The sequence below is a fragment of the Micromys minutus genome, assembly GCF_963924665.1.
Source record: "Micromys minutus genome assembly, chromosome: 28".
Classification (NCBI taxonomy): Eukaryota; Metazoa; Chordata; class Mammalia; order Rodentia; family Muridae; genus Micromys; species Micromys minutus.
The window spans coordinates 36,351,470-36,377,532 of NC_137963.1; the positions used below are offsets into that span (position 1 = coordinate 36,351,470).

The window sequence follows — 26,063 nt, forward strand, 5'->3', positions numbered from 1 at the left end:
TGTTTCATGTATAATGTATAAAAAAAAAAAAAAAAAAAAAAAAAAAAAAAAAACAGTTCAGGGAAGATGGTGACTTGTCAGAGTCCTCAGAGCATAAAGTAGGCAGAGCTGGACACTCCCTTGGACAGCTGCCTCAGTTTGGCTCAGTGTGGTCATTATGATTGTAGTTAGCCCGCCCCATTGGAGAGATCATTTGTAAAAGTACTGCTTCTTGACGAGAGATGAGGCCTTGGCTTTGAGTAGACCCCAGAGTCATTCCAGAGAAAGCCAGAATTGAGCCAAGCTCTTCAGATTCATTTGGATGCGACCCACCGAGCATCCGATCAGGCTGGAGAGGTGTTTCTTAGGCTGCCTCGTCCTGAGGGGATCCTGCGGTTTACTCATCCATCCTCCCAAGGCTAGTGATTGAAACGCACGTCAGCTCTCCAGCCTGTACAAAAGGTGTGATCTTAGGCAAATGTAATTATTTTCCCATTTGCTGAGTCTGCTTCACTGGCTGAACAAAGTAAGCATTCTAGCAAATACGCTTGATTTTGGTTTTTCTATTTTTTTGAATGACAGCAACTAAATCCTTTAGTCATATTCCAAGTTCTCAAATTACATCACCTGGAGCCGAGTGTTTTGTAAGATATGGATTACTCAGTCACCTCGGTGCCTGCTGATTTTATTGCCCTTCTCTTTCATACGTTAACGTTAGACATCAGCTCCAGCAACTTTCAGTTTAGCGTAGCTGAACTCCCAGGGTAGCTGGAGCAGCCAGGATAAGTCAGGTTTGTGTCCTGCCCACATCAAGGCAGGCAGCATCCCCCTAGGAGCAGCACACCCCCCCTCCCCCCGTGTGGGACCAGTAGGTCCTGTTGTCTGGGAAGTTAATGCTTCCATTTCTGGGATCAGCCCAGAGCCCTGATAATGCATAGGTACAAACACCAAGCATTCTTCACTCTGGAAGAAATACCTCCAAAGAATGCTGATTGCATCCCCAGAGGCTGTATCCTCAGCTGCCCACATAGAAACCTACTGCCCATTCATGTCCCATACTGCCTCTGGTCCCTCCCTGACCCCTGGCCATGCCCCCATCACTATATCCTAGGACCTCCTCCACATAGCTTATGTGTACCCACCCTTCTCTGGTGGGCAATAAGCTCCACACCCTGGATGGCAGGTGGAGGCAGGGGCAGTGTTGCTACCCTGTAGTGCCACAACCACCCTGGTCATGCCTGGTTCCAAGTCTACCTGTTTCCTGCTCCCCCCCACACACACACACACTCTGCAGTCTCCTGAGCCCTGTGTGGATGGAGATGAATGTTGGAGACGTAGCTTTTTCTTCCCCTTTAAGAGAAAAAAAAGATTCCCTGTAACTGCCTCTTCTAAACAGCACTGGGAGTCTGTGGCGGGAAGGAAGCCGGGCAGAGCGTGATTAGGCCTTGTTCAGTACTCTCACAGAAAGCCCGGCATCTGCTCCCCACAGCCTGCCTTCATTAGGCCCGTTTGTGAGGCTGACTGATAGTAGCTTCCTTGAGATATAAAGGACAGCCTCAGGGCTGGTGTTTGCACACCTAATCTAAAGGGATGGGGGTCTAGCAGGCTTTTAATGCCATAATTGTCATTCAGAATGCACCGTCGGGGTGGAGGCCCCGCCTCTCCACACGCACCCTCATCACCCCGACAGAACAGATGCTGAAATAGTTATTCCCTTCCTCAGCCTGCTGCCTTACTGAGCCTCCAGGGGAACACCAAGTTGAATAAGATACAGTTCCTGGCCCTGGGGACTTCATAATCTCTCTGGCCAAATGTCAGTGCCCATAAAGGCAGAAAGACACTTCCCAGAACCTACTAGAGAACTTTCAAGACAGTTTGGCCCTGATTAGAGAGACTCCTGAGGCTGATTTTTAAATGTCCTTTCCTGTCTCCTGACAAACTACAAGCGCCCTTTATGAACCAGGGTCTGAAAGGCTGCCTCAGTGGACTCAAAAATCGGCTTTTTAAAGACTGGAGATGGAGCCCCCAAAACTGCAGCCCACTCTAACAGGGCTGTGGGTCAGCAGAAACAGAAGAGTAACAGTGAGGGCGGGTTTGTTGGAACCAGGGTGCTCAGGTCCCAGCCTGAAGACCTGCTAGTCCTCACCATCTAGGAGGAACACTCTTGAGTAAGAGGGCCCAGAAGACAGAATTATTGGGGGACATTGCGCTCCAGAGTGACAGACTCTGTATTACAGAAGCCCTGACTCTCCATGCCTCTACTTGAACGCCTCCAGGGATGGAGAGCTCACCCCCCTCACCTGAAATGGATCCTTCCTGCCAGGCGGTGTGGCTTAATCACTCTGAACCTTCATTTAGAGCCCACATAAAAAATAGTAATATAAAAGATAACCTCGTCCCTTGCTTTCAAAGTGACTGAGTATTCAGCGGCATGGTACTGTCGAGTCTTACCCAGTGACTGGCATGGAGAAGTGCCATGTCACCTGCTGGGACCCTTCTCCCAGAGGTATGGCCTGGCCTCACACTCCTCATTTGACAGGACATTGATAGCACTGTCCCAGGAAAGACCTTCTGCTCGTCCCCTATTCCCCTTACCTGTCCCCACACCCATGAAGGAGCTGCATGCGCATTGCCTAATGGGAATGCTGTGTTTATGCGTCCTCCCCAGGCGTGGTTGTCATCTTGGGTGTGCATATCTTGGATTCGCCTCAGTGCCACTGGATCGTATGGCTTTTTGGTTTTCCCTGACTTTGTGGTGGCTGTTGTTTTACACTCACCGTACCGGGTTTGGATGTGACTCTGCTTCATTGCTGGGAGGTCATCTGGGCCAGGGCTTCTCCCTGCTGTCTCCATGGATACATCCGTCCCACATCCACTCCCCAGTGACAGGCACCAGCTTGTCTCAAACTGTCTCCTCATGAATAATAAGGCCCCTTATGGATTCCACTGGGACCGCTGTAGGCTGTTGGGTCGGGAAGTGTGTGCACATTAAATCTGCGTACATCTGCCAGATTTCTTTTCCCAGTGACTCTATTGCTTCCACTTCCACTAGTCAGGGACACCTGTGTCCCTCCCTCCCACCTGTGGTATCCCCCATATCTCTCTCCATCTCTCCATCCCTCCTTCCCTCCCTCCCTACCCCCTACCCTTCTTCTCTTCCTTTTTCTCCCTTTTTCCTCCTCTTTCCTTCTCTCCCCCACCCCCACCTGCAGTCTAAAGGAGTAAACTAAGTCATGCTGTGGCTTTCAGACACTTGGGCCGTTTGTTAACTGACAGTTCTGACCCCTGGCCGGTCTGATTTTGAGGTTACTCTTTTCCCGTTATGTGTAGGTCTATACGTCTGTGTATATATTGAACGTGTGTTGGCCTTAAGCCTCAAACATGTCCTCCGGTCTGCTGTGCTGTCAGTTTGGATGTGCATTAACCTCCCCCTGCCCCGTTTTAGGGTTCTCTGATTTGTGTTTTTCGAGCTTTGGGATAGCTCGGTCTTGTTTTCTTTTGCATTGCTTTGCTTCTGACACAAACTCCATAGCTCAGGCTAGGAGCTCACTTTGCAGCCTGGCCTTGTGGTCCTCCTGCCTCCACCTCCCACGTTCTGGGATACAGGGATTCAGCACTCTAGCAGGCTAATAAGTTAACTTCAACACAACGTTGTTCCCTTCAAACCAGAGTCAAGTAAGAATGGGCATTTAGGGGACAGAGCAGAGCCCATGTCACATACAGACCAGAGAGCCAGCAAGAGCAGAAGGCTGGCAACATCATTCCCTGATAAAACCTTGGCCCAACTGTCTGCTGGACACTCTTGGGCCCACAGCCAGGAAATATTTTCAGACTGGACATTTTTCAGCATTCAGATTGTCAGCATAGGATCTATTTTCTCTAGGTGTCCAAATGCAAAATTTGAAGAAAAAAAAATGTGCCTTTTAAAGAGAGAATCAGGAAAAATGGGACTCCGGATTCCATAATATTTTTAGCTCTGAGGACCAGAAATTGTTCCCACTGAAAGTCTAAAGTGTGTGCACTGGCTCTCCACCCCATCTCCATGAGGGGGTTAGCTTGAGAGGCTTATAGAAAAAATGACCCCCCAGGACCCACTTAACTTCTGGGGTTCTATGATGAATCTGCTGGTACCCAGGAATCAGAATGTCCCAGGTCTCTAAGTCCCTTCCAAGGCTGAGAACCCATAGAGCCAATCAGAGTAGCTGGAGAAACAGAGGCCCAAGAAAGTCACTCCAGGAGCTGATCACAACCTCAGCAGAGCCTGGGGACAGGGCACCAGTTGGTGACAGCCATTGTGATGGCCTCTGCTCCCTCTGGGGTAGTCTTCTTCCCAGATGGTACACAGAGGCCCTGGCCCATGGGCTCCGGTTGATAAGACCTGGTGTGGATTCATAGAATTGCCACATGATTTTAGGGTAGAAGCACACGCTTAGAACTTGGAAGTACTGGGCCAGCAAGATGGCTTGGTGGGTAAAATCACTCAATGGCCATTAATGTGCTGATAACCTGAATTTGGTCTCCAAAACCCATTGGGAAAGGAAAAACAACAACTGCTCACACATGCACACATGCACACATGTACACATGTGTGTGTGTGCGCACACACACACACACACACAAGAGGTGTGGGAGAGAGGAATTTACACACTAACAAGTAAAATATTTTAAAAGTTAGAAGTGTTGGCAGTTAACCTGGTCAGGAAGGCAGGAGGAACAGAACAGGGCATGTGCCTTGTACCGGTGCTTATACCTGTAATCCTGGCTGCTAGGCAACCTGAGCCAGGAGGACCACAAACTCAAGGCCAGCCTGGGAAAGTTATAAGTTGAAAGCCAGCCTTGTGATCTAGGGAGACTTAGTTGGGATGCAGAGGGAGGGGCGAGCTACCATGAGAAGTGGAGGCATCCATTGAAGTAAGAGCATGCGGAATGTCTGAGGGCAGAGCAAAAGGGCTCACTCTCTGCATGGATTGAGGAGCTGTCGTTTCCTGTCAGTTAAGCCACTGGGGAGGCCCTGCCAATCTGTGCTGCTCGTGAAGAAAGTTCACAGTTGTGCATTTAAAATAAAATCTATCTATCTATCTTTCTATCTATCTATCTATCTATCTATTTATTATTGCCATTCCGGAGATCAAATCCAGAGCCTTTCACGTGCTCGACAAGGGCTCTACCACTAGGCTGCATCTCCAGACCTTGGCCATCTTGTTTTTATGTTGCTGCTGCTGGGATAGTCTGTCATTATGTAGCACAGTCTCCAAACAAGAGTTGCTGTTCTCTTGGCCTCCCTAGTACTTGAGACAGCAGGCTCACACCACCACATCAGAGTATACTGTGTGTTTTACATCTTTGTGACCCCAGCTCCCAGCATGAAGCCTGGCCCGTTGTGGGTGCCTAACAATACTAGTTGAATGACTGAAGGCTGTGATGTAACCCAGGGACTTAGTGTAACATCTCTGTGACATCAAAGATGTCCCAAACTGCCTCAGTGAACGATGTAAGAATAACTTTGGCTTTGTACTGCCTCTGGAAAAGTCTTGATGGGCTGGTCCCCTGAGCTGGCCTCAGCGTGCACTCAGTAAATGAAGACAGGATGATAGGCCATCCTGCTCAGTGTGAGCAGGAGAGATGCTCTGAAGCAAGACTAGAGTAGCCCTATCAGGTGCTCTTTGGCCACTGTCCCCACATGACTTTAAGCCCTTCCATCATCTGCCTAAGGACTATCTCTCCTCCCTGGACAGGGGAGTTAGGTCATGGTTTCTGAGCACTAGATGCAGAAACTAGCTAGCTCCTAGAGCCTCTGGGTATTATCTCCTGGGAGAAATGATGGTGATTATGTTCTTTGTGGGAAGTTGAATATTATTTCAATGCCGTGAGACAGTGCATAGAGCAGGGTGTGTGAGTCTGAGGGGCCGACTGTGTGGCTGTGGGCACCATGGGGTCCCTGTGGTGCCACTTCCTGGATCGTGATGATGTGCTCCTATCTGCCTGCATATTTAATGTGCTGCCTCCCAGAGCTGAATAAATAAATCAGGGCTTCCTCCTCCTCCTCCTAGGGATGGGAGCTTATTGGGAAGCCTGTGAGGCTAAGGACTTCAAAATGTAAGAGCAGAGATGCTGGATCCCGTTGCTGGGCGTGTTACTATGACATTTAAGACCTGGGTGACCCAAGCAAGGAAAAGCCACCTGCTTAGTGTGCCCTGCCCACACACCATGACTTTTATGGTCCCCTTTCCCTGAAGTCTAGGAAGCAGGCAGATGTATGGCCTAAGAGATTCCCTAGTCTGCTTCTCTAATGCTTACAAAGAATGAGCAGGGCTTCTACACCCTCTATACCTCCAGAGCCCAGACTGCCTCCCTGGGCCCACCTTGGGTTTCCTTTATAAGCTTTGGGCCCTTGGCTGGCTGGAGGCTCTGGGGACCCACCTGCACCTTGGTGGGCCTTAGAGCAGTACAACATACTTCTCTAGTGGTGAGCCAAAAAGCCAGCCACTCTGCACAAAGATGTCACTCGGGGAATCCAATCAAGGGAGCCCAGTGGGCCACGAGTAAAGTCCAGGGTGTGTGAAATGGCTTTATGACCAACTGAGGACTCAGTTTTATTGTCAGTGGAGTAACACAAAGAACCCCTTCACACACCCACACACTGATGATACTGAACAGAAAGTAGGCACAAAGAAGCCTATATCTAGCCACTGTTGGTCACTTTCTGTGACTGTAGTAAAATGTGTGGGGCTTGCTTAGCACCGTCGATCACCTCACTCTCACAGGAAGAAACCACACCCTTTCCAATGCCATGCCATTAGAAAGGGACACCAATGACCTAAATGCCTTCCACCACCTCAGTGCTGTCCCACAGGAACCAAGCTTCCAGCACACAAACCTCTCGGAATAGACTCAAATCATTTCAAACCACAACACCCACCGGAGGACTCTGAATTACCTCCAGTACCTGCTTGCCTCCCCCCATCCTTGAAAGGCCTGCTCTGCCTGGGGGCTCCCGCTCTGTGCTCCATTTACCCAGCTACTTACCCCTTCTGTGTGACTCCACCTCTGCTTACCCACATCTGCCAGACACCAAGTCTACAACCCTAACTCAAGGGACTGCTTGTATGAGCCTCTCGGTGGCACGAGACCATCTCTGCCCAGCTCCATGGTCACATTGCCCCTTTCCTTGGATGCTATGATGTTTCTACTGGTAGCATCTGGCTTCTCTTCCCTGGCTTTTTTGCTCTCTGCCTGTTGCTAGAGATAAATGCTCCCCAGTACCGCGCTTGGTCTCTTCATCTTGTTGGGTTTTCCCTAGGGTCTCATATCTGTCTGCAGGATGAGACTCTCCCCAGCTTCCATGCAGATAACCCTGTCTCACCTTTGCCCTGGGCTCCAGACCCAAGGATGTCTTCATATAGGTGATCCACTGGCAACCCAGCCTCTCCAATGTGTAACCCCTCCCTGCACTCTGCATTCATAAAGCAGCACCTTAAGACCCTTACCATCCACACCAGAATCCTGGAGGGGAATCTCATCCCCCACTCCTCCCATTTATTCCCATTTATCACCCAGTGCCCTGTGATACTTGGGGAAAGGACACCTTCTTTTTCTTCCCACTTACCTAAGACAGTCCTTGACAATGGTAAAGATGGTGGACTAAAGCCAAGAAATAGTGAGGAGGATGAAGGCATACAGAATTCACCAAAGAAGTGGGAGAGCACAGGCATGCAGAGAAACAAACGCAGTGGGTACTGTGACACAACAGAGTACTGTGGCTTCTAGACCACCCCAGTTCCCCCTCAGGATGCATTGTCAGGATGGTCTTGTCCAGTATGAAGGAAGAGATGATCTCAACTACCTGCAGCTGGTGGAGCCATGCCTACAGTACTTTGGCTCCTCATTTACCAGGGACTCCAAGAGATTGTGGGTGCAGGCCAAGGGAAGTCAATTAAAGTTCAGGGAAGCTGGGAGCTGGCACCAAGGGAGTAGGCTTCTTCATTGTCCTGGGATAGATGAAGAAATAGTTCAAGCTGCTCTGAGGTAAAGTCAGATGGGAGCATTCTACTCATTGAGCAGGAAGGAGGAATGATCAGACGGAGTTTATTTTGGAGAAAATGGGGGTCCCATCCGTGGGGTGTTCATCATAGGATGGATATCCTGCTGAGGTTCTGACCCGGGCCAGCTACAAGCTTTGTGATCCTAGCTGGAGTAGGTGTGAGAGGAAGGTAAATCTAGGGCCCGTGAGAGCCCGCAGACCCAAGCCTGGGAGCCCCAGCTGATTAGCTACTGTCTCCTTTTCTCCACAGACAGCAGAGAGGTGAAGGTTGGTGAATATAACGCAGTGGCTGACACACTGGAGATCATCAATGACACCATAAGGTTCCAGGGTAAGGCTTGCGGGCTTCCTGGAGGGCACTACACATGGGAGATGCTCCGAGTCTGAATAGAGACCCCACTCACTCTGTGGGGTCCAACTCCTGGGGTGAACCTGCGGAATTTGAGAGCTAATAACTCTCTTCTATTTATGTCTGGTCTTTTGTCTTTCATGCTCACCTCTCACATGACCACCATTACTTTACATTGAAAGAGACCATGAGACTATGATCCCCTTTCTGGGTCTAATTTCACTCTAAATTCCTGATGTCAGCCAGGGTTGGAGGCTTGATGACATTTGATGAAAAAATAAAATAAAAAACTAAAACATTAAGCGAATGCCTGGGTAAGTGGATACATAGATGTGTGGGTGAGTGGGTGGGTACGTGGATGAGTGGAGGAACACGTGGGTTGCTGGATGAGCGGATGGATGGGTAAATGCATAGGTTGGTTAGTGGCGGCTGGGTATGAGTAGACAGACAGATGAAGGGCTGGAAAAGAGTTGGGTAGGTGTGTAGATGGGAAGGTAGATGACTATCTATAGATAAATGGATGGATGTGCGAATACGTAAGTAACTGGATGCATAGATGGACGCATGAATGCGTGTAATATGCATGCATGGGTAGAAGGACAGATGTATGCATGAAGATATGAGTTAGTAATTAGTGGGAGAATAACTGGATGAATGCACACAAGCATGAACGAATGCATGGATAGGTGGATCGGATGGACAGCCTAGCCTCTGGATAGCAACGCAGGAACTGCAAGTCGGTGGCACCTGGACAGTCTGGCTTAGATCATGCTGTGTCATCAGGAGGTTGTCTGTGCCAGAGTTCCTCTATGGACTTGGTCCTTTCCCTCTATGCACTGGCTGTATAGACCTCAGCTCCCAGAGCATTGCAGAGATTCAGTTAGCATCCACATGTGTCTCCTGTGTGTGGCCTGTACTATCAGCCCGCATCCCCACCTGAGGGAGTCTCCGGCAAGCAGGCATGGCATGTTATAGTTCACACACCCACTGAAAATGGACAGGTATATAAGAAAATAGCTTAGAAATGGAGTCACCCCAAAGCCACACAACCAGTGAAGGACTCAGCCCATCCCAAACTCCAGAGTCCTGATGTCCATCCAATGCCTAAGGATTCCGGGTACCGAGCTCCTGGTGGCATGCTGGCCCAGCACTGGAGAAAATAATAGAGGGAAAGAGTCAAGCATAAAATAAAAGAAGACACGTCCCAATAGCAAATCAAGTTTTCCTGTGGTGTCTGGGTCCAGAGAAGAGCCCTGCTGTTGTTGTGACCCCAAGATCTCCACGAACGGGCTCTCTCTGCAGTTCTCCATTGCCTGTCACACTACCCGGTTGCACTGCTTCTGTTCCTCCACTGTTGGAACACCTTGGTGCTTGCCCTGTGCTGTGCCCCAGATAGCCCCCCTCCTCCTCATCTTATGGGGACAGACAAACATTCTCACCCTCCATCCCCACCCCCAGAGAGCATCTCCTGACTCTTCGAGTCTAGCCTACCCCTGGGCTGCATCCCTAAGGACTGTTTGCGGAGCAGTTAGAGCCAGGCAGATCTGGGATCCAAACCTGCCAACAGGCCACTTATTAGCTATAGAAGCCACAAAATACCTAGAGGACTCTTCAGCCCACCACCTATAAGAGTAATGAATGGGTCAGGTGAGAAGGGTCTGGTATTTATAAATTATCTGTAGTATGTAGATGAGCTAAGTGTCCATACATTAAAGCCTGTGTCTTTCCTCTCTCTCCACATCACCCTGCAGACAGCACTCAGAAACTGGGGTTGCCTCGCGTTGGTCTGTTCTTTCCCTGAGGCCGTGTGCAAGCTCCCCACCCCTGAGGGCAGAGACTGTATCTTCCTCATTATGCATCCTTGAGGTGGAGCGTCTGACTGAATGGGGACTGTCAATGGTGACTGAATGAGCGAAGAATGAATGGAAATAAAACTCAGCGCTGCTTCTAGCACATCTGTTCAGCAGGCCCATGGTGCATCTGTGATTGACCCGTGATTGTTCTAGTTGAGGTGTGCTTAGTGGGGGTACCGTTAGGTAGAGAAGCAGGATAGAATGAAGAGGCTGGGTGAGAGGTGCCGGTATTGAAGGAGACCGTGAAGTAACTAAATGATGGGCCCACGCTCAGTAGTAATCAACCTCGGGGCCCTGAGAAGAGGCTGTTTCCAGCCAGGAAGCCTCAGGAATGCCCTTGAGTTGGGGAAAGACTCCTGTGGGGTTGGGGGGGGGGGTATGCGGAGGAAGTTTGTAGATATGAAGCTCCAGCTACTGCAAGTGGAAAATGCTGTCCATCTGTCTGCCTTGGGCCTCTCTTCTCGTGAATCATCCACCCTACTTCTCTCTCTGTCTTCAAGGTTTTTCCTTTAACACTCTGGAAGCTCCTTAAGATCCGTTAAGACAGTTTTTCTCAGTCTCTTAGAGATTCCTGTGACTTGTTTTCTGAACACATTTGAACTTGCAAGCCCGGCTTCCAGCCAGGTGAACGGGTCTGTTCTCCACCCCACTGCTGCCTGCCTGCTCCCCCGCTTGTCTCCTGAAAATGGAGGCATGACTGAGGTCACCGGCATCCCCAACAGGGCTCGGGTCTCAGCCACTCCCCTGCATCTAGCCAATTCTACTTCATCCCACTGAAGAGAGGAGACTCCACAGTCCATAATTTCACGGCAGACGTGTGACCTGAGACAGCACATAAGAGGAGGGAATTTTCAGGAAGGCGTGGTTGAGGGATGCCTCCCTTATCCCAGACCACCCTGTACAAACTAGCAACCATGCAGGACAATACATCTGTTCTAAGTCTCTCAGTTCCCACCCCTTGAGTTCCTAGTGCCCTTGAAGAATGAGCCAGGCAGGCTGGCAGGCACAGAGAGAAACAGAACCCCACAGCTTCAGCCTGGCCCCAGCTCTGTGTAAAGGGGAGGTGGCTTCCACCTCCCACGGTTACCCAGTCTTAGGGAACAGAGAACCAAAGAGCTTTTGTGATAATGACCTTGAGGCTGAGACTCTGCAGCCTGGAGCACATATCTGTCACCCTGGAATTGATAGGTGGGGTGCCTGCCCTGGTGAGCGAGATCATTTAACATGCTAAGGTCGAAGCAGAGTCGCTGAGGCCCATGCCAAGTTCTTCACTGCAACCCCACCCAGTAGCACCCAGCAGTGCCTCCGCTTTCCCAACCATGGTTACCTTTGGGGATAAATGGTGATGGTTTTTCAACAGTGTAATTAGACCAAATCAAATTCTAGCCCTCTAATGGCTGTTAAATGCATCACAGATCCCTTATTGGTTCTATTTAGAGAAAGAAATAAGTCCTGGCTCAGGCTCCTGCTTAGCAGACTGGACAGCCACTAGATCCTCTCACCCAGTAGGTAGATGAGTCTGATGTGGGGCACATGTGTTGTATTTGGCACTGATATTAAGGACACCGAGGCAAATGTCCTTGGAAGATGACAGCATTGGGGTCTAATGGCTCCTCCTTGGCCTTGCAGGGTCAGAGCCACCCAAGGACAAGACTATCATTCTGGAGCAGCTCCGGAAAATCTCGCTGCCCCTGTACAGCATCCTGTCGGCTCTCACCATCCTCGGCATGATCATGGCCAGCGCCTTCCTCTTTTTCAACATCAAGAACCGGAACCAAAAGTGAGCAGCCCTGCCCTATGCCGGGGGAATGCTTTTGGGGTGGACCAGATCCTTGCTTCACCAATGGGATCACCACATGGCAGGTTCTTCAAGAGCACTGTGAATGTTTTTGAGTAGGTTCCTGAAGTGTGCTGCCCTGTTGCTTAGATGATGTAGGGCACACACACGCACATGGGCACGCATGCACACGCATGTGTGCTCGCACAAACACACACACACAAACATACACACACAAACACACACACACAGAGAGAGAGAGAGAGAGAGAGAGAGAGAGCTGGCTGCTAAAGGACTGAGTAGAAGAGGTAAGCCCAAGCCCATGGACCTTCTTAGAGCTCTGAACGTGCTCATCCCCTTAGTTCAAGAGCAACGACACAGAGTCCCCTAAGTCCCCAGCTTCTCAGGCCCACCTCTAGCACCTTTTGGCATGGCTGGTGGAAAGAAAGTGGTCCTTTCCTAGCGAGGTCCAGTGACGGAGGCCCCCACTGGGACAACCCATATCCATTCAGGAGGCTAGCCCCTCCCTCACATCTCATTTGACTCCATGACTCCCAGTGTCTTCAGGGGTCTGTGCCCATCAGTGACATAGCCTACCCCTTAGTTCTATCTCAGCTTTTTAAGTATCCTCAGCTCTCCTCAGGAAGTCCCCACTCTGAGGTGCTGTGCTCAGTTGTTGGTAGCCAGGACACCATCCTTTGACCTTGGCTGGTTTCCATAGGAAATCACTGGACCCAGCTCTTGCCTCCTCACGAGAAGATCGGACCAAAGCTAGAAACGTGTGCTGGAGGAGCCTCCCATGAATGCATGGGACATGGGGCCCTTTCCATTGTCCCTGAAGGCGCACTGCATTTCCCACAGGCTGGTAGGGACAAGTGTGGTGTCTTGGTTAGGGTCTTACTGCTGTGAACAGACACCATGGCCGAGGCAACTCTTATAAGAACAACCTTTAATTGGGGCTGGCTTACAGGTTCAGAGGGTCAGTCCATTATCATCAAGGCAGGAACATGGCAGCATCCAGGCAGGCATGGTGCAGGAGGAGCTGAGAGTTCTGTCTTCATGTAAAGGCTGCTAGTGGAAGACTGACTTCCAGGTAGCCAGGGTGAAGGTCTTAAGTCCACGCCCACAGTGACACACCTACTCCAACAAGGCCACATCCTCTAATCCTACCACTCCCTGGGCGGAGCTTATACAAACCATCACATCCAGGGGATGGGTTTTACTGGTTTTGCTTCTCTTTCTGCTTGCCAAGGAGGAGCTGGGAGCCCTTGAGCTCTGCGGGTTTGTTTGTTTAAGTAATTGTTTAGGTCAAACCCATTTCCGGAAGAATAAATGCAATTCACCTGGTGTCTCTTTTTAGCCACCTGCAATTTGCACAGCGACTGGAACCAACCCTAAGTGATGGTTGCACCTAGTAGCATTTGGCTCAAGGCTCAGGCATATAGTTGCTTCCCAGTGCTGTCCAGCCCCCTGCCTGTCTAAAAAGATCTCATCAGAGCAGCAAACTGCCTTACTAGATTAATTCTTTAACTTCCCCCTTGTGGCCTCCTGGAGAAATTACCAGAATGATTTATTTGGACGGCTCAGCCATTGAAAAAAAATCTGCAAAAACGTGGGAACTTGATCTCCCTCCCATTTCTCTTCCCACCCATGATTTTGCAAGCCACCTTCTCCAGGAAGCTCTCCAATCCTAAGCTTGAATCATTTGTAGAACTGCAGAATGCAAGTAAAATGTATGGGGAGCCATTGGCTCTAGCTACAGTCTATAAAAGGAACCATTCCAAGCCAAGTGTGGCTGAGGGGTCAGGTATCCTGAGTCTGCTAAAACTTCTACCCCTCTCAGGGTTTAGCTCAGCAAGCTCTAACTTGGTTTACAGGGCACTTGGAGGCCACAGCAGGGTTCCTGGAGGAAGTGAGAGCTGTATGTTTAGAAGTAAAAGGCACACATACCTCCACTGGTCTGGTGATAGAGAACAGAAGATGATATGGGGCACAGTTGCCCAGTTCCTGGGGTAAGGGTTGTGATTGGGAGAGGTGTCACTCCCCTGTGTCACTTTACATATGGAACAGTGTGGGTCTTTCTAAGTGTTCCAGGGGGACTCACCACCCAGTGAGCAGTCTCTGAACAACCCTGGAGACTTGGCTGCAGGGGTCTGTGATGAGCCCAAGTCCGGTAGGGGAGCACGGTATGGGGAACCACCCTCCTCACTACACCCATTCAATTAGACTTGTGTTCCTGATCCTAATCCAAAATCCCATAAGCCAAAAGTTCCAATAGATAAAGCTGTTGAAGTTGTTGTGACAAGTGTCCCTTCTCTAGAGGACCGAAAGGTAGGCTTGAGAAAGGAGGTGGGACAAGGTGCAGCTGTTGGGGTTCTCTGCAGAAGCAGTGGGCATCAGCCTGGAGGCAGACCGGCTCGGGGCTGTTTCCCTCACTCCTCAACATTTGATAGCAGTGCTACCCAGCGTGTGGGGAAGACGCTGGGTAACCTAGTGCCTCTTTTCTCCAGGCTGATCAAGATGTCAAGCCCCTACATGAACAACCTCATCATCCTGGGCGGGATGCTGTCCTATGCATCCATCTTCCTCTTCGGCCTCGATGGATCCTTCGTCTCGGAAAAGACCTTTGAAACCCTCTGCACGGTAAGTCTGTGGCTAACTGCAGCGAGCACAGGCAGTGGCTGGACCACCGAGGGTCTCTAGGACAGACAGGCCACTGCCGGGTGAAGGACTAAAACTAGAACGCTCTGGGGACAGGAGGTACAAGATCCCGGACAGGCAGGGACCACACTGACCTTCCATCAGGAACAAAAGCATCAGTACCCAGAGTCACAGGGGCATGTGAGATGACACATCCTCGACCTGCTGGCTTTGGTGTGAGGACCTGGAATTGGAGAAAAGCTGTCGTCTTACTTCCTCTGACAGGGACGTTTCAAACCAATTTTTTTCATTACTGTTCAACCCAGAAATCTGTTTTGAAGTATTTTTCCCTGAAATAATTTCTCCTGTAAGTGTGTGCGTGCGTGTGTGTGTGTGTGTGTGTGTGTGTGTGTGTGAGAGAGAGAGAGAGAGAGAGAGAGAACAAAGGAAGGTATGTGAATCTGTGTGAGTACACTAATGCATAGTTTTGTGCATGTGTGTATATAGAGGATAAGAGGTGTACTTGTGTGTGTGTGCAGATGTATGTAGGTGGTTATGTACATGTGAGCATATATGTGATTGAGTAGATATATATGTGTGTGTGTGTGTGCAGATGTATGCTTTTTGTGCAGGAAGTGTATACATATGTGTATGCATGCATGTTCAAGTGAATGTGTACATGTGAGAGGGGGTAGGCATGTGCAGCTGTGCAGGTGTGTATGTGCAGGTGTGTATGTGCAGGTGTGTATGTGCAGGTGTGTATTGGTGCATATAATGGTCAGAGGTCAAATTTGAGTGTTGTTCCTGAGAAGCCATTCTTTGAGACAGGGTCTATCACTAGGACTTGAGTCTTGCCAGCAAGTCCCAGACACCTGTGCGGGGATCACAGGTGTGTCCACAATGCTCATATTTTTATGAGTTGTCACAAAACAAGCAACAAAAAAGAACTGGGTGAAGCACTGGATTCTTTACAGCCCTCCCCACCCCAGCCCTGCCCCACTGCCCCAGGGCAATCACTGGGCCAGCTGTGTCCCTCAAAACAGCTGGAGAGGAGGCTCAGGACATCAGTCTTGGTGGATGACGGACTGGCGGTCCTTGTGGATGCTTCCTGAGGGTGTGAGAGCAAGGCAGGCCTTCTACAAAGCCACCTCTTCAGGCCCTTCCTACTGGTCCAAAACTTCAGGTCACCATTGCTCAGCCATGGGGAGTAAAGGGTACCGAGAGAGGACCCTAAAATATGTTCATAAACACACACTCACACACACACACACACATACACACACACACATAGACACACACACAACACAATGCTCTCTCTCTCTTGCTCTCTCTCTCTCACACACACACTCACACACACACACACACACATGTACACACACACACACACACACACCACAGTGCTCTCTCTCTATCTCATACACACACACACTCACACGAACACACACACAGTCAATATGCACGCACGCACACATACACACACACATAGACTCACACACACACACAACACAATGCTTTCTCTCTCTCTCTCTCTCTCTCTCTCTCTCTCTCTCTCTCTCTCACACACACACACACACACACACATGCAAGCACATACACACACACAGTCATCATGCATCAAGCTTTTAAGGATCACAGACATTCCCAGGGCTGTGAAGCAGTCCCAGGTGGCAGTGCCCCATCCCCATGGTTCCTGAATAAGCAGTGTCTTGCCCTTCCTGGACATAGTCTTAGTTTATGCTGAGCTCACCCGGTGGCAGAGGGAGCCGGGTCCTGTGCTTCCATGAGGCGCCTCAGTAAGTACCTGGGAACAGGCAAAAACACCCTCAACTTCAGCTCCAAAGGGCTCAGAGAACCATGGTGGTAACAGTAATGAACCTGGTACCGGGATTCTCCTGGTGATATCTAGGCTGCACATTGGTCCAGCCCCTCGCTGATATCCCACGAGGATGAGAGACCCGTGTCTGTCCCCCAAGTGCACTGCAGAACTGTACCCCTTGGTTCTGCAGCTGCTCCGGTCCCTGTTGGGGCTCTGGGGCTCCTTGGCACTGCTAGGATGCCTCCAATGGGGCAGATGAGTCTTGGGCGCAGAGGAACTTTGAGAGCTGCCCTCCAGAAGAGCCACTTCTCAGAGGTGGGCCTTCCATGTACGTCACCCTTGTACCCCACCCTCCAAGGCATTTCCAGCTGGGGTTTTCTGGAATTTGACCTGAATTCTCCAAGTGCTAATGACAGCCCAGGGAGCTAGGGAGCAAGGAAAGGCTGTCCCCACACTGGGGCCTTTTCCTTAATGAAGCCTGACATTCTATTCTGGGAGTCGCTCATTTGTGTGAGAGGAAGGTCGTCCTGGGAAGCCCCGGGGAGGCGGCATGAATAAATCATGACGTGCTTTACAAATCGACCCGAGCTTGAGCTCCTGGGCTGGTGAAATGGCAGATCTCTTGCCCAGAATTCCTTTATCAGTAGCGGGGACCTTGTGGAGAGAGCCCATATGTGATTGCAGGAGAAACAGCATCCTCTGGATTGAACCGGTTCAGTCTCAGTGTATGACTGGGGTCACTTCCTGAATAATTTTTCTGTCGCTCAGTAAGGGGGACTGGATGCTCTTGACAGCAGAGCCCAAGTACCAGGGGAGGGTGGGAAGGCTCGTTCTTGGAAGAAGCCTCCTTCCTGAGTCCTATTGATGTCAATAGATGGGCTCTGTTCTATCTCTGGACTTGCCGGCTGCCCACAGTGGCATCCCCCTGACACCCTGAGCAAGCAGGAAACAGGAAGTAGGGTACAGAGAGGAGAATCAGAGCCAAGACTATCCCGAGCCCAAAGCTTGAAACTCAGCCTCACCTTTGTCCTCTGTAAAATGGGCAGAACAGCCCTCTCTCACAGGGTAGGGAAAGATGTGGGTTAAATGAGATAGTGGAGTGACGGCATGGGAGAGGAGAGGAAAGCCTCACAGTGTGTCACTTGTGTTATCAAGCCTGGTGTCACAGTCTACACCCCAAAAAGTCAGCTTTATCCACCTGCCCTTAAGAACCTAGTTAAAACAGTCAAACAGTAAAAAGCAGGAGAAGGGGATTTAGTCAGTGTGGCCACATTATAAAGAGAGACATAAAGATCCAGTGACAGGTGTGAGCCCTCCTCAGGGTCTTCAGGGTCCTGAGGCTGGGGTGATGGTGCAGCTGCTCCTGCTGCTCCTGCAGAGCTCCCAAGTCTGGTTGGAAATTCCCACACTGGTGGCTTACACCCACCTGTTCCCCAGCTTCAGAAGAGTCAGGCCTCCGTGGGCACTTGCTGACTTGTGGCACACATATATACATGCACACAAACACGCACATAAACAAAAAGATAAATAAGACTTTCCTTACAAGGCTAAGTACAGGCCAAGCCGAGGTGTCACACACCTTTAATCCGAGCACCTGGGAAGCAGAGGCAGGTGGATCGCTGAGTTCAAGGCCAGCCTGGTCTACAAAGCAAGTTCCAGGACAGCCAGGGCTACACAGAACAACTTTGTCTCAAAAAACCAAGAGGGCCAAGAGTGTGGCCCATCTGAGCAGTCCCCATTGAGGGTTAGCCCCTCCCACCACTGACCCGCCACAGCCTCAGCCTTGGAGGAAGTCTAAGTTCTTAGGACTCTGTCCAGGAGACAGGTTCTCTGGCCGAGGGTGTTTTCTTCTCCCAGCATAAGATTCTTGGAAAATTCTCATTTTCTGGGGTCCATTGTTTTAATGGTTTAATAGTCAGATTAACGTAACGGGCATGGCTGTCTCTTTCGAACATCTCCATCTCTACCGTGCTGGATACAGCCTGGCCCCCAGGTCAACAACACTCTCAAAGCCAGGAGATGAGGTGGGCACTGAAGTCAGCCTCCATTGTGAACAGCCAACTGGTTTACAATGTCACTCTGCTCTGTCTCCCCACACATGGCCCCCAGCTACCCTGCAGATTTTAATATGGCCGACTATGACAGCCACTCAGCATGAAGCCATGTCAACCCCAGGGTTGGGCCGCCCTGGGGAGCCAGGCCTCTGCTTGGGAAGGCCATTAGAATCCACACAGGCGCACACATGAACTTGCATGTGCACACACCGTTGCTGCTGCGGGGGAAGCAACCACACGCGATCCCATCCCCCACCCTTGATCCTTTCTGGAACCTTCCCAGTCTTCAGTGCCAGCTTCAGCAAGTCCTGCAAGTAGCTCCAGCTCCATGGTGCCGTCTCCCTGGACACTGTCAGAAGTAGAGTCACCATAGCAACACAGCCCCTGTGGGCACAGAGTCTCTGGGAAGGATGTTGGGTGTGGGCAAAGCCCTGATGTTGGGGGAAGGGAATGCTGGCTCCCAGATGCCAAGCCCACCTGGCTCAGGGACTCCAGCCCTGACAGCTGGAATGGGAGGAGGCAGGTGATAATAGAAATTACACTGACAGTCCCGTGAAGTCTAGGCAGGAACCTCAGCCAGGGCACAGGAAATCAGGGAGAATCCACCGAGAGAGGTGCACAGAGAGGGCCCAGAGGCTTGGTAGACAACAAACCCCACCGAACCTGCTATGTTCCTGATTCAGCAACATTGCTGGGGGTGCAAGCCAGCAGCTCTGGGTGACCCTCAAATCCACTCCAACCTGGAATTCAACACCATCAATGTTTCCTTACTCAGGTTTAGCCTCTCCGTCCAACCCTGAGGCAGGCCACCAGAACTGCCACCCTTTCCCTCCCATGAGAGCAAGACCAGAGCTGCCCAGCAATGCTCAGCTAGAGTAAGAAACACCAGACACTTACAGAAATGTCTGCCATAAGTTGTCTTCTCCTTTAAAAAAAAAAAGTGTGTTTTTTTAAATTTAGTACATTTATTTATTACAGGAAGGGAGTGTGCACACACGCAAAGGCATGCGTGTGGCAGTCAGAAGACCCTGGAGGATCCACTCTTGCCTACCATGTGGCTTCCAGGCTCCGCACTCGGTTTCAGAGACGCTGAGCTGTTATCTGTCTGCCGGCCAAGTATCCCGACCAAACATTCGTCCATTTGGATTGTTTTTAAAAAAAAAATCAAGATACCACAAAATGTACTCCTTATGGAGTACAGTCGAGTGATTTTATTCATTTTTAACTTGTCCCCAGAGAGAGGTCATTGGCAGGTATCTGCATCCAAAACCATACAGCATGACTTTTTAGCTGTGTGACTTTGGCTCAGCTTCTAACATCTCTGAACCTTATAGTTCATTCGCTCTTCTGTAAATGTGGGGCCATACTAGGGTTATAAGGGTTAAAGTTCCAAGTCCCTACCTCACAGTAAGTTTTAATGAATGCCTTTGAATAAATGAATGGCTGGACGGATCACTTATGAATGAATGATGGACTGTTAGGGTAATGGTGGCTGCTTCTAGAAGGATACCAAGGAGGCAGAGTGAACAGCTGAAGAGCTGGGAACCCGGGGTGGGTGCTGGTAGTTTTGGTGCAGGTGTTTCCATGGCAACTGTGACCTGCTATGGCCTTGCTCTGGACTGGAGACAAACCAAGCTGTTGTGAGCCTCTGCCACCTGCAGTGTGGTGGCAAGGCAGGCAGGCAGGGAGGCAAGGACCTGTGCTGATGTTCTAGGCAGGAGTCCCCAGTTGCAGGACTGGTATTAAAAGCCAGTGCAGCCAGGGGCTGCTCAGGGGGCACACAGAGGAGCATGTCCCTGCCTGAGACAGGAGAGGCTTTTGTCACTGCTTTAAGCAGTGCACACAGACATGAACAGACCCTGGCAAATGTCTGCAGAACTCTCCTTACCAGGCCAGGGGTGTCAGTGACGCTGCCCTCCCCGTCCCATACAATCTCTGGGGCCGTGCTGTCATGGAGTCTCTTAGAGACCAGGCATCTAGGCATCGTGGAAGCCCAGGAACCTCGTCCCCCCAAACATGAGCTGCAAAAAAATAGAGCTCCAGGGATACGCTCACGTGTGTCCCCTCCCTCCGAGCTCCGTGAGCAGAGCAGTGCCGTCCCAGCATGTAGGGTTGAGTCCTGAGAGCGACTTTAGCTTCCATCCCTGCTTACAGGGAACTGTGTGCTCATCGTGGGAGGCAGCTAGACAAAGGTGGGGCAGGGCAGCCTTCTTGTGGCCCTACCAGAAATGCCAGGTTTTTCTAACTCTAACTAAAAAGGTAGCTGTTACCCCAAGAACCGCCCACTTGGCCTTCTGGTAAATTCAAGTCTAATAAAAGTTAGTGAGATAGTTTTGCTTGAAGGGCCAGAAGTGGGGTTTGCTTTCTTTGCTTGTTTTGTCCTGCGGGGTTTCCCTTTGAGGTAGCTGAGGACTGTCACTGTGTGGGTCATGGCTGAAGATGGAACAGGTAGTGGAGGCAGGAAGGAGTTGGAGCAGTTCTCAGGTCTCTAACTTGAGTGACAGGCAGCAAGACTGTCATCTGAGGAAACATAAGCTTAGGGAAGAGCCATGGGCTCAGCCTAGCCGTGGAACTGAGGGGTTTAAGGGGCATCTACTTGTCACCGAGGCTCCCAATGAAAGCGGCATGTGCAGCTTTAGAGCCCAGAGGAAGACAGTCTGGGGGTCACCCGGGGTCAGCCTTAGGTGGAAAGAGGAAGCACCAGTCTGGCAGCTTCAGTGTCACAGACCCTGGCAGAGCTGAGGAATGGATGGGAAATGGCCTCCTCCCTGGGAGAGTCACTCAGGAATGTGGCCCAGGGTGAGCCAGCCTGGGGAGGCTTGGGTCGGGTTCTAGCGTCCTTTCTCACTGCTCCATTCCGCAGCAGGGCATCCTCAGTGACTCTCTGGGACTCCCCGGTCCGGACATCCAGTCATGTTCGTGGTCCTGATCAATTCTACTAGACGAGGCACAAGTTTATGAAGGGACACCCAGGGAAGGCCTGGTGTGAACAAAGCCTTCCCCAGGGACACATGGGGAGAGCTTGCAGGACACCCATGGCCAAGCCACATAAACATTAGGTCTGCAGTGCACCCACATCCTAGATGGAACACAGCTGCCCGGAATCATATATATGGCACACATCACACTTTTTGCACAAACTGCTTAGGCCTAATAAGACCCTACATCAGGAAGCGAAAGGCAGGAACCTTCCCCAAGTCCCAGTTGACAGAAACCAGCCAGGGCCAGCCTCTCCAGGGAGCAAGCATCTGTGAAGCATTCTGCCCAGGCGCCGGTAGCCTTCTTGGCTTTCAGTTGGTTCCACCGCAACACATTTCTGCTTCCAGACGCCAGATTAAATTTCTCTCATCGAGTTTTAACTCACTTAATTTATGTTATTGAATCTTAATGAAATTGGCTCTCTCAAAAGAGACAAGCAGCCTGGTAATGACGGCTGTAAAGAGAACGTGGGTCAAGGGACTGTGAGTGAGCCGGGCACAGGGCCGTGACACGCGGCCTCCGAGTAGGACCACAGAACGAGGCAAAAGAGCAGCACTGTTTCCTCTTGCCCATCCTCTGTGAAAATGCCCAAGTATGTTTACAGCTGAAAGTCACTTTCTAATAATGTGATGGAAAACTCTAGGAGCTGGTCTCCTGGTGAACACATTCTCTGAAATGCGTGGAGAGGCTGTGAGGCTTCTCCTTGCCGTGACAGTTACCTGATAAAAGACACGTAAGAAAGAAACGGTTTCTTCTGGCTCACAGTCTGAGGGTACACACCTCATCAGAAAACTTTTCAGACAAGCCTAGGTTTGTTCCCATGGAGACTGTAAGTCCCATCAAGTTGACAATTGAGATGAACCATCAAGGTGCGTTACACTTTTATCACTGTGGTGAAGTAGCTGGACAAACAGCTTAAGGAATAGAAAATGTCTTTGGGCCGATAAACCCAGGAGCTTCAGCCCACCATGGTAATAAGTGTGTGGCCCACCAGAGTGGCTCACCTGTGTGGTGTGTGGGAAGCAGAGACAGAGAATCAGGGACCAGGTGTAACCTCCAAAGACCAGCCTCTGGGGACCCGCTTTCTCCATCAGGCCTCTACCTCCTAAGATGTCTACAACCTCCCCAAACAGCACCAGCATCTGGGGACACAGCATCCAACACTCGAGCTTGTGGGGACAGTGTAAAACCAGAGTGTTAGAGTCCCCCCAGCAGAGTGTGCACCAGCTGGTGGGCCAGCCCTGAGTGTAGGCGAAGAGAAGGCCACTCGGGCACAGGACACTGAACTGGAGTTCTGGGTTGTCAGTGGGTGGCAGAGGAAATGTATAAGCACTGTGGGCCTCAGTTTCCTTGTAAAGTGATTTCCTCATTCAGCAGCTCCCAAGTTGTCCTGGTCAATGATGGTACCTTGTATAATCCACACTGTCTCTGGCTTCTCGGTCCATGCTAAGAGAACAGGCAGAGGAACGAACTAGTGTCTGGCTGGGTGGTTGCTGTGTGAGGTCCCCAGTGACTGTGACAGAAAACACTGGATGCTCCAAGTCATGGGAGAAACTTGAGTGTCGGTCCCCAAGGATCAGCTCTGCCTCCCTCTGAGTTCTCCACTTTTCTTAGCATCCTTGGATTACCACATGAGCAGTACATATACACACCATAATGTAGGTGACAGTGTGGCCACCTCCACCCCAAAAGAATCCACTGTCATTTATTACCCGTCTGATTTTTTAATAGAAGGAAACAGAAGGCCGCGTTCCCTGTGCTCTCCCCTTTCACATGCCACATGTGTTTTTCAACAATGGTTAGCCTGCTGTGCCTTCCTTGGCTTAGGGGTCGGCCATGCCACTTTCTCAGTCAGTGTCTGGTTTCACAACCAGAGTGAACCAGGACACGGGTGAGCCACAGTTCGGGAAAGGTGGGGGCAGGCACAGCTCATCACTTAGAGCCGGGGTCATAGGAGCTGTACTCAGAGGCCAAGGCTCCGTGTGTTGGAGGCATCCAGGCCACACAGTGAAGGGAGTATCTCAATGTCATTATAGTCCTGGCAGGAAGTGGGCATCCTGGAGGCCCCAGAGTAGCCATCAGATGGTGGCCATCCTGTCTCAACCACCAGGAACCCAGGGTTCCTTTAGACTGGCTGTTTTTACCAGTCAGAAACCAGGGCTGGTAATCAAGGTACACCTCAGGTGTGGGGAGCAGGTAAGAGCCAATCAGGACCTTAGTCCTGAGCAGGGCCCCAAAGTCAGTCAAAGCATGAGACTAGCACCCACATAAGGGATGGGAAGAGAATGGAATGGGAGGGGCCTGAAGAGAGGGTGTCTGTCTCCCACCTTTCTAAAGACCTCTGAACAGTGCAGAGATGTCTGTGTCTCACTGGGTGGGCAGCTTGTTTTGAGCTGGGAGCCTGTTGGAGGCAGAATATGAAATGTATTGTCCTCTGCACCTAGGGCCCAGGATCCAGTGAGTGACAAATGGCACTAGCTTTCTGTGGGATCAGAATCTGACTCCCAGAAGCACGAACTGCAGAGTGACTGTACCCAGTACCTAGGTCCCACTTGCCTGCCGGGTGGTCAGTCACCTGGGAGATGTTAACTCCCCTGTGTTGTCCTGGCTTCTAGGTCCGGACCTGGATTCTCACCGTGGGCTACACAACTGCCTTTGGGGCCATGTTTGCAAAGACCTGGAGGGTCCATGCCATCTTCAAAAATGTGAAGATGAAGAAGAAGGTAAATAGAGACCCAGCTTGTTCACTTGGTTTTTCTTGCATAAATAGGCATTTCACACCTACTATGTGCTTGATGGAGATTGAAGGGAAACCCATTTCCCACCTCCTGTGACTCAGTTTCTCAGGAAATCGGGTCACAAAACCTTTATAGCCTATAGATACAGGAGCTGTTTGGGGACATGTAAGGTGCTCTGGGGCACAAGATGCTCAGGGGAGGCTTCCTGTAAGAAGTGTCACCTATGTTAAGACCTGGGGATAAGTGGGAGTTACCAGGCAAAAGGAGCAGGGACTAAGTACCTATCTCAAAAATGGAGCATGTGCTAAACCTGACCATGGCAGAAGGAAGTGGGTGGTCTAGACGCTGAAAGGCTTGGCACAGGCAGGATTCGGGGGTCCACAAAATTAGGGTGCAAGGAAGGGAAAATCCAGAATGGCATTAGGAAATCAAAACTGCAACTTGGGGGTAACGGAGACCTCTTTGGAAGAAGAGAGGGCAGCAGGGCTAAGACCCAGTTTAATTAAGGGGCTTTCAAAGAGTGCGTCAGAGGACAGAGGCTCTGCCTCCAGGCAGGCAGAGAGCATTGTGGGTAAACATGATGTCGACCAAGCATAAGTCTGAGCATCTGGCCATAGAGGCATTTCCATTATTAAAGTTCCACTGTCCTGCACTGAGCTTGCCGGCAGACAGAATTGGATAGACATTGTCTCCTAAGTTGCCACTCCCTCTCCTGTCTGGGACCTACAGCACCCTTCATCCTCAGAGCCTCCATTCCCACTCTCAGCGGCTTTCCAAGCTGTAGTCCCCGCCCTAACTGGACAGGACTGGGTCCTGCTCCTCCCTACCCCCATCTGTCAGACACCAGGCTACCTCAGACAGGTGCAGACTGCTCTTTATTATTCTTTTAGCTTATCAAGAAGGTTTATATATGAACTTCTTAATCCACAAACCCTCTGCACAATAAGCTTACATCCAATGGACAAAGATACAAACTGACCTTCTATATGAGATAAAAAGACCCATGGAATCCCTTAAGAATGTTCATATCTACCTATTGCCAATTAAGACCACCCGGATCTAGATCCTCCTTCTCCAGCTCCAACTTGATTCCTCTTCCTAGATTGCTCTTAGAGAGAGGGAGGCAGCGCTGCCACCCTTTCCTGTGCTTCTCCATACCTCTGTCCTCACAGTACCTTTGGCAGTCCCCTTCTATGAGATGGAAGTGGCCTGGCTGGCCCAGCCCTTTCTAGTCCTGGCTATGGGTTCCAGTCCAGTGGGAGATTCTGAACACTAAGAAGTCATTTATTCCAGTTTGCTTGAGGCCAAATCTCTGAGGCCATAGTTGAGCATCAGTAGTTCCTAGACCTTCCTAATTGATACAGCTGTCTCTCAGCTTCCTCTGGGCACCAGGTTCAGGATCAAACACACGTACACACACACACACACACACACACACACACACACACACACCACGCAAAACAGCCAAGTCTCACCGTTTACCCAACCCACCCTCTCATACACCTTAAATAATCTCTAGACTGTTTACAATACTTAATGCAATGCAAATGCTATTAAACAGCTGTTACACTGTATTGTTACAAGAGAAAATGGATGCAAACACCACAGGCCTGCTGACTGGTGACCTGCTTCGGTTGCTGGAATCTGTGAATGCTGTGGACCACTGTGCTGATGTACAGTCCAGCAAAAGCCCTCTGCCTGTCTTGTGGCTGTCCAGCATGGGCTATGCTTGCCCGAGAGGCTCAGCAATGCAGGCTCTTGGGCCTCGCCAGCCCTAAGGAAGCAGCGTGCTAGCATAGGTTGCCATGCTTCCACCGCCTGCCCAGGCCCTCCCACT

At 50.5% G+C, this 26,063-nt stretch overlaps 1 protein-coding gene across 1 annotated transcript in view; it reads left to right on the forward strand.

Annotated features, from left to right (window-relative positions):
- Positions 1 to 26,063, forward strand: part of GABBR2 (gamma-aminobutyric acid type B receptor subunit 2) — a gene marked incomplete at its 5' end in the record, with an annotated part of 325,701 nt that overhangs the window by 237,341 nt on the left and 62,297 nt on the right. The window contains 4 exons of the mRNA XM_080940105.1: positions 8,271 to 8,351; positions 11,852 to 12,002; positions 14,510 to 14,642; positions 24,104 to 24,211. Coding sequence (XP_080796231.1) covers positions 8,271 to 8,351; positions 11,852 to 12,002; positions 14,510 to 14,642; positions 24,104 to 24,211 — 473 coding nt within the window. The remainder of the gene's footprint in view (positions 1 to 8,270; positions 8,352 to 11,851; positions 12,003 to 14,509; positions 14,643 to 24,103; positions 24,212 to 26,063) is intronic.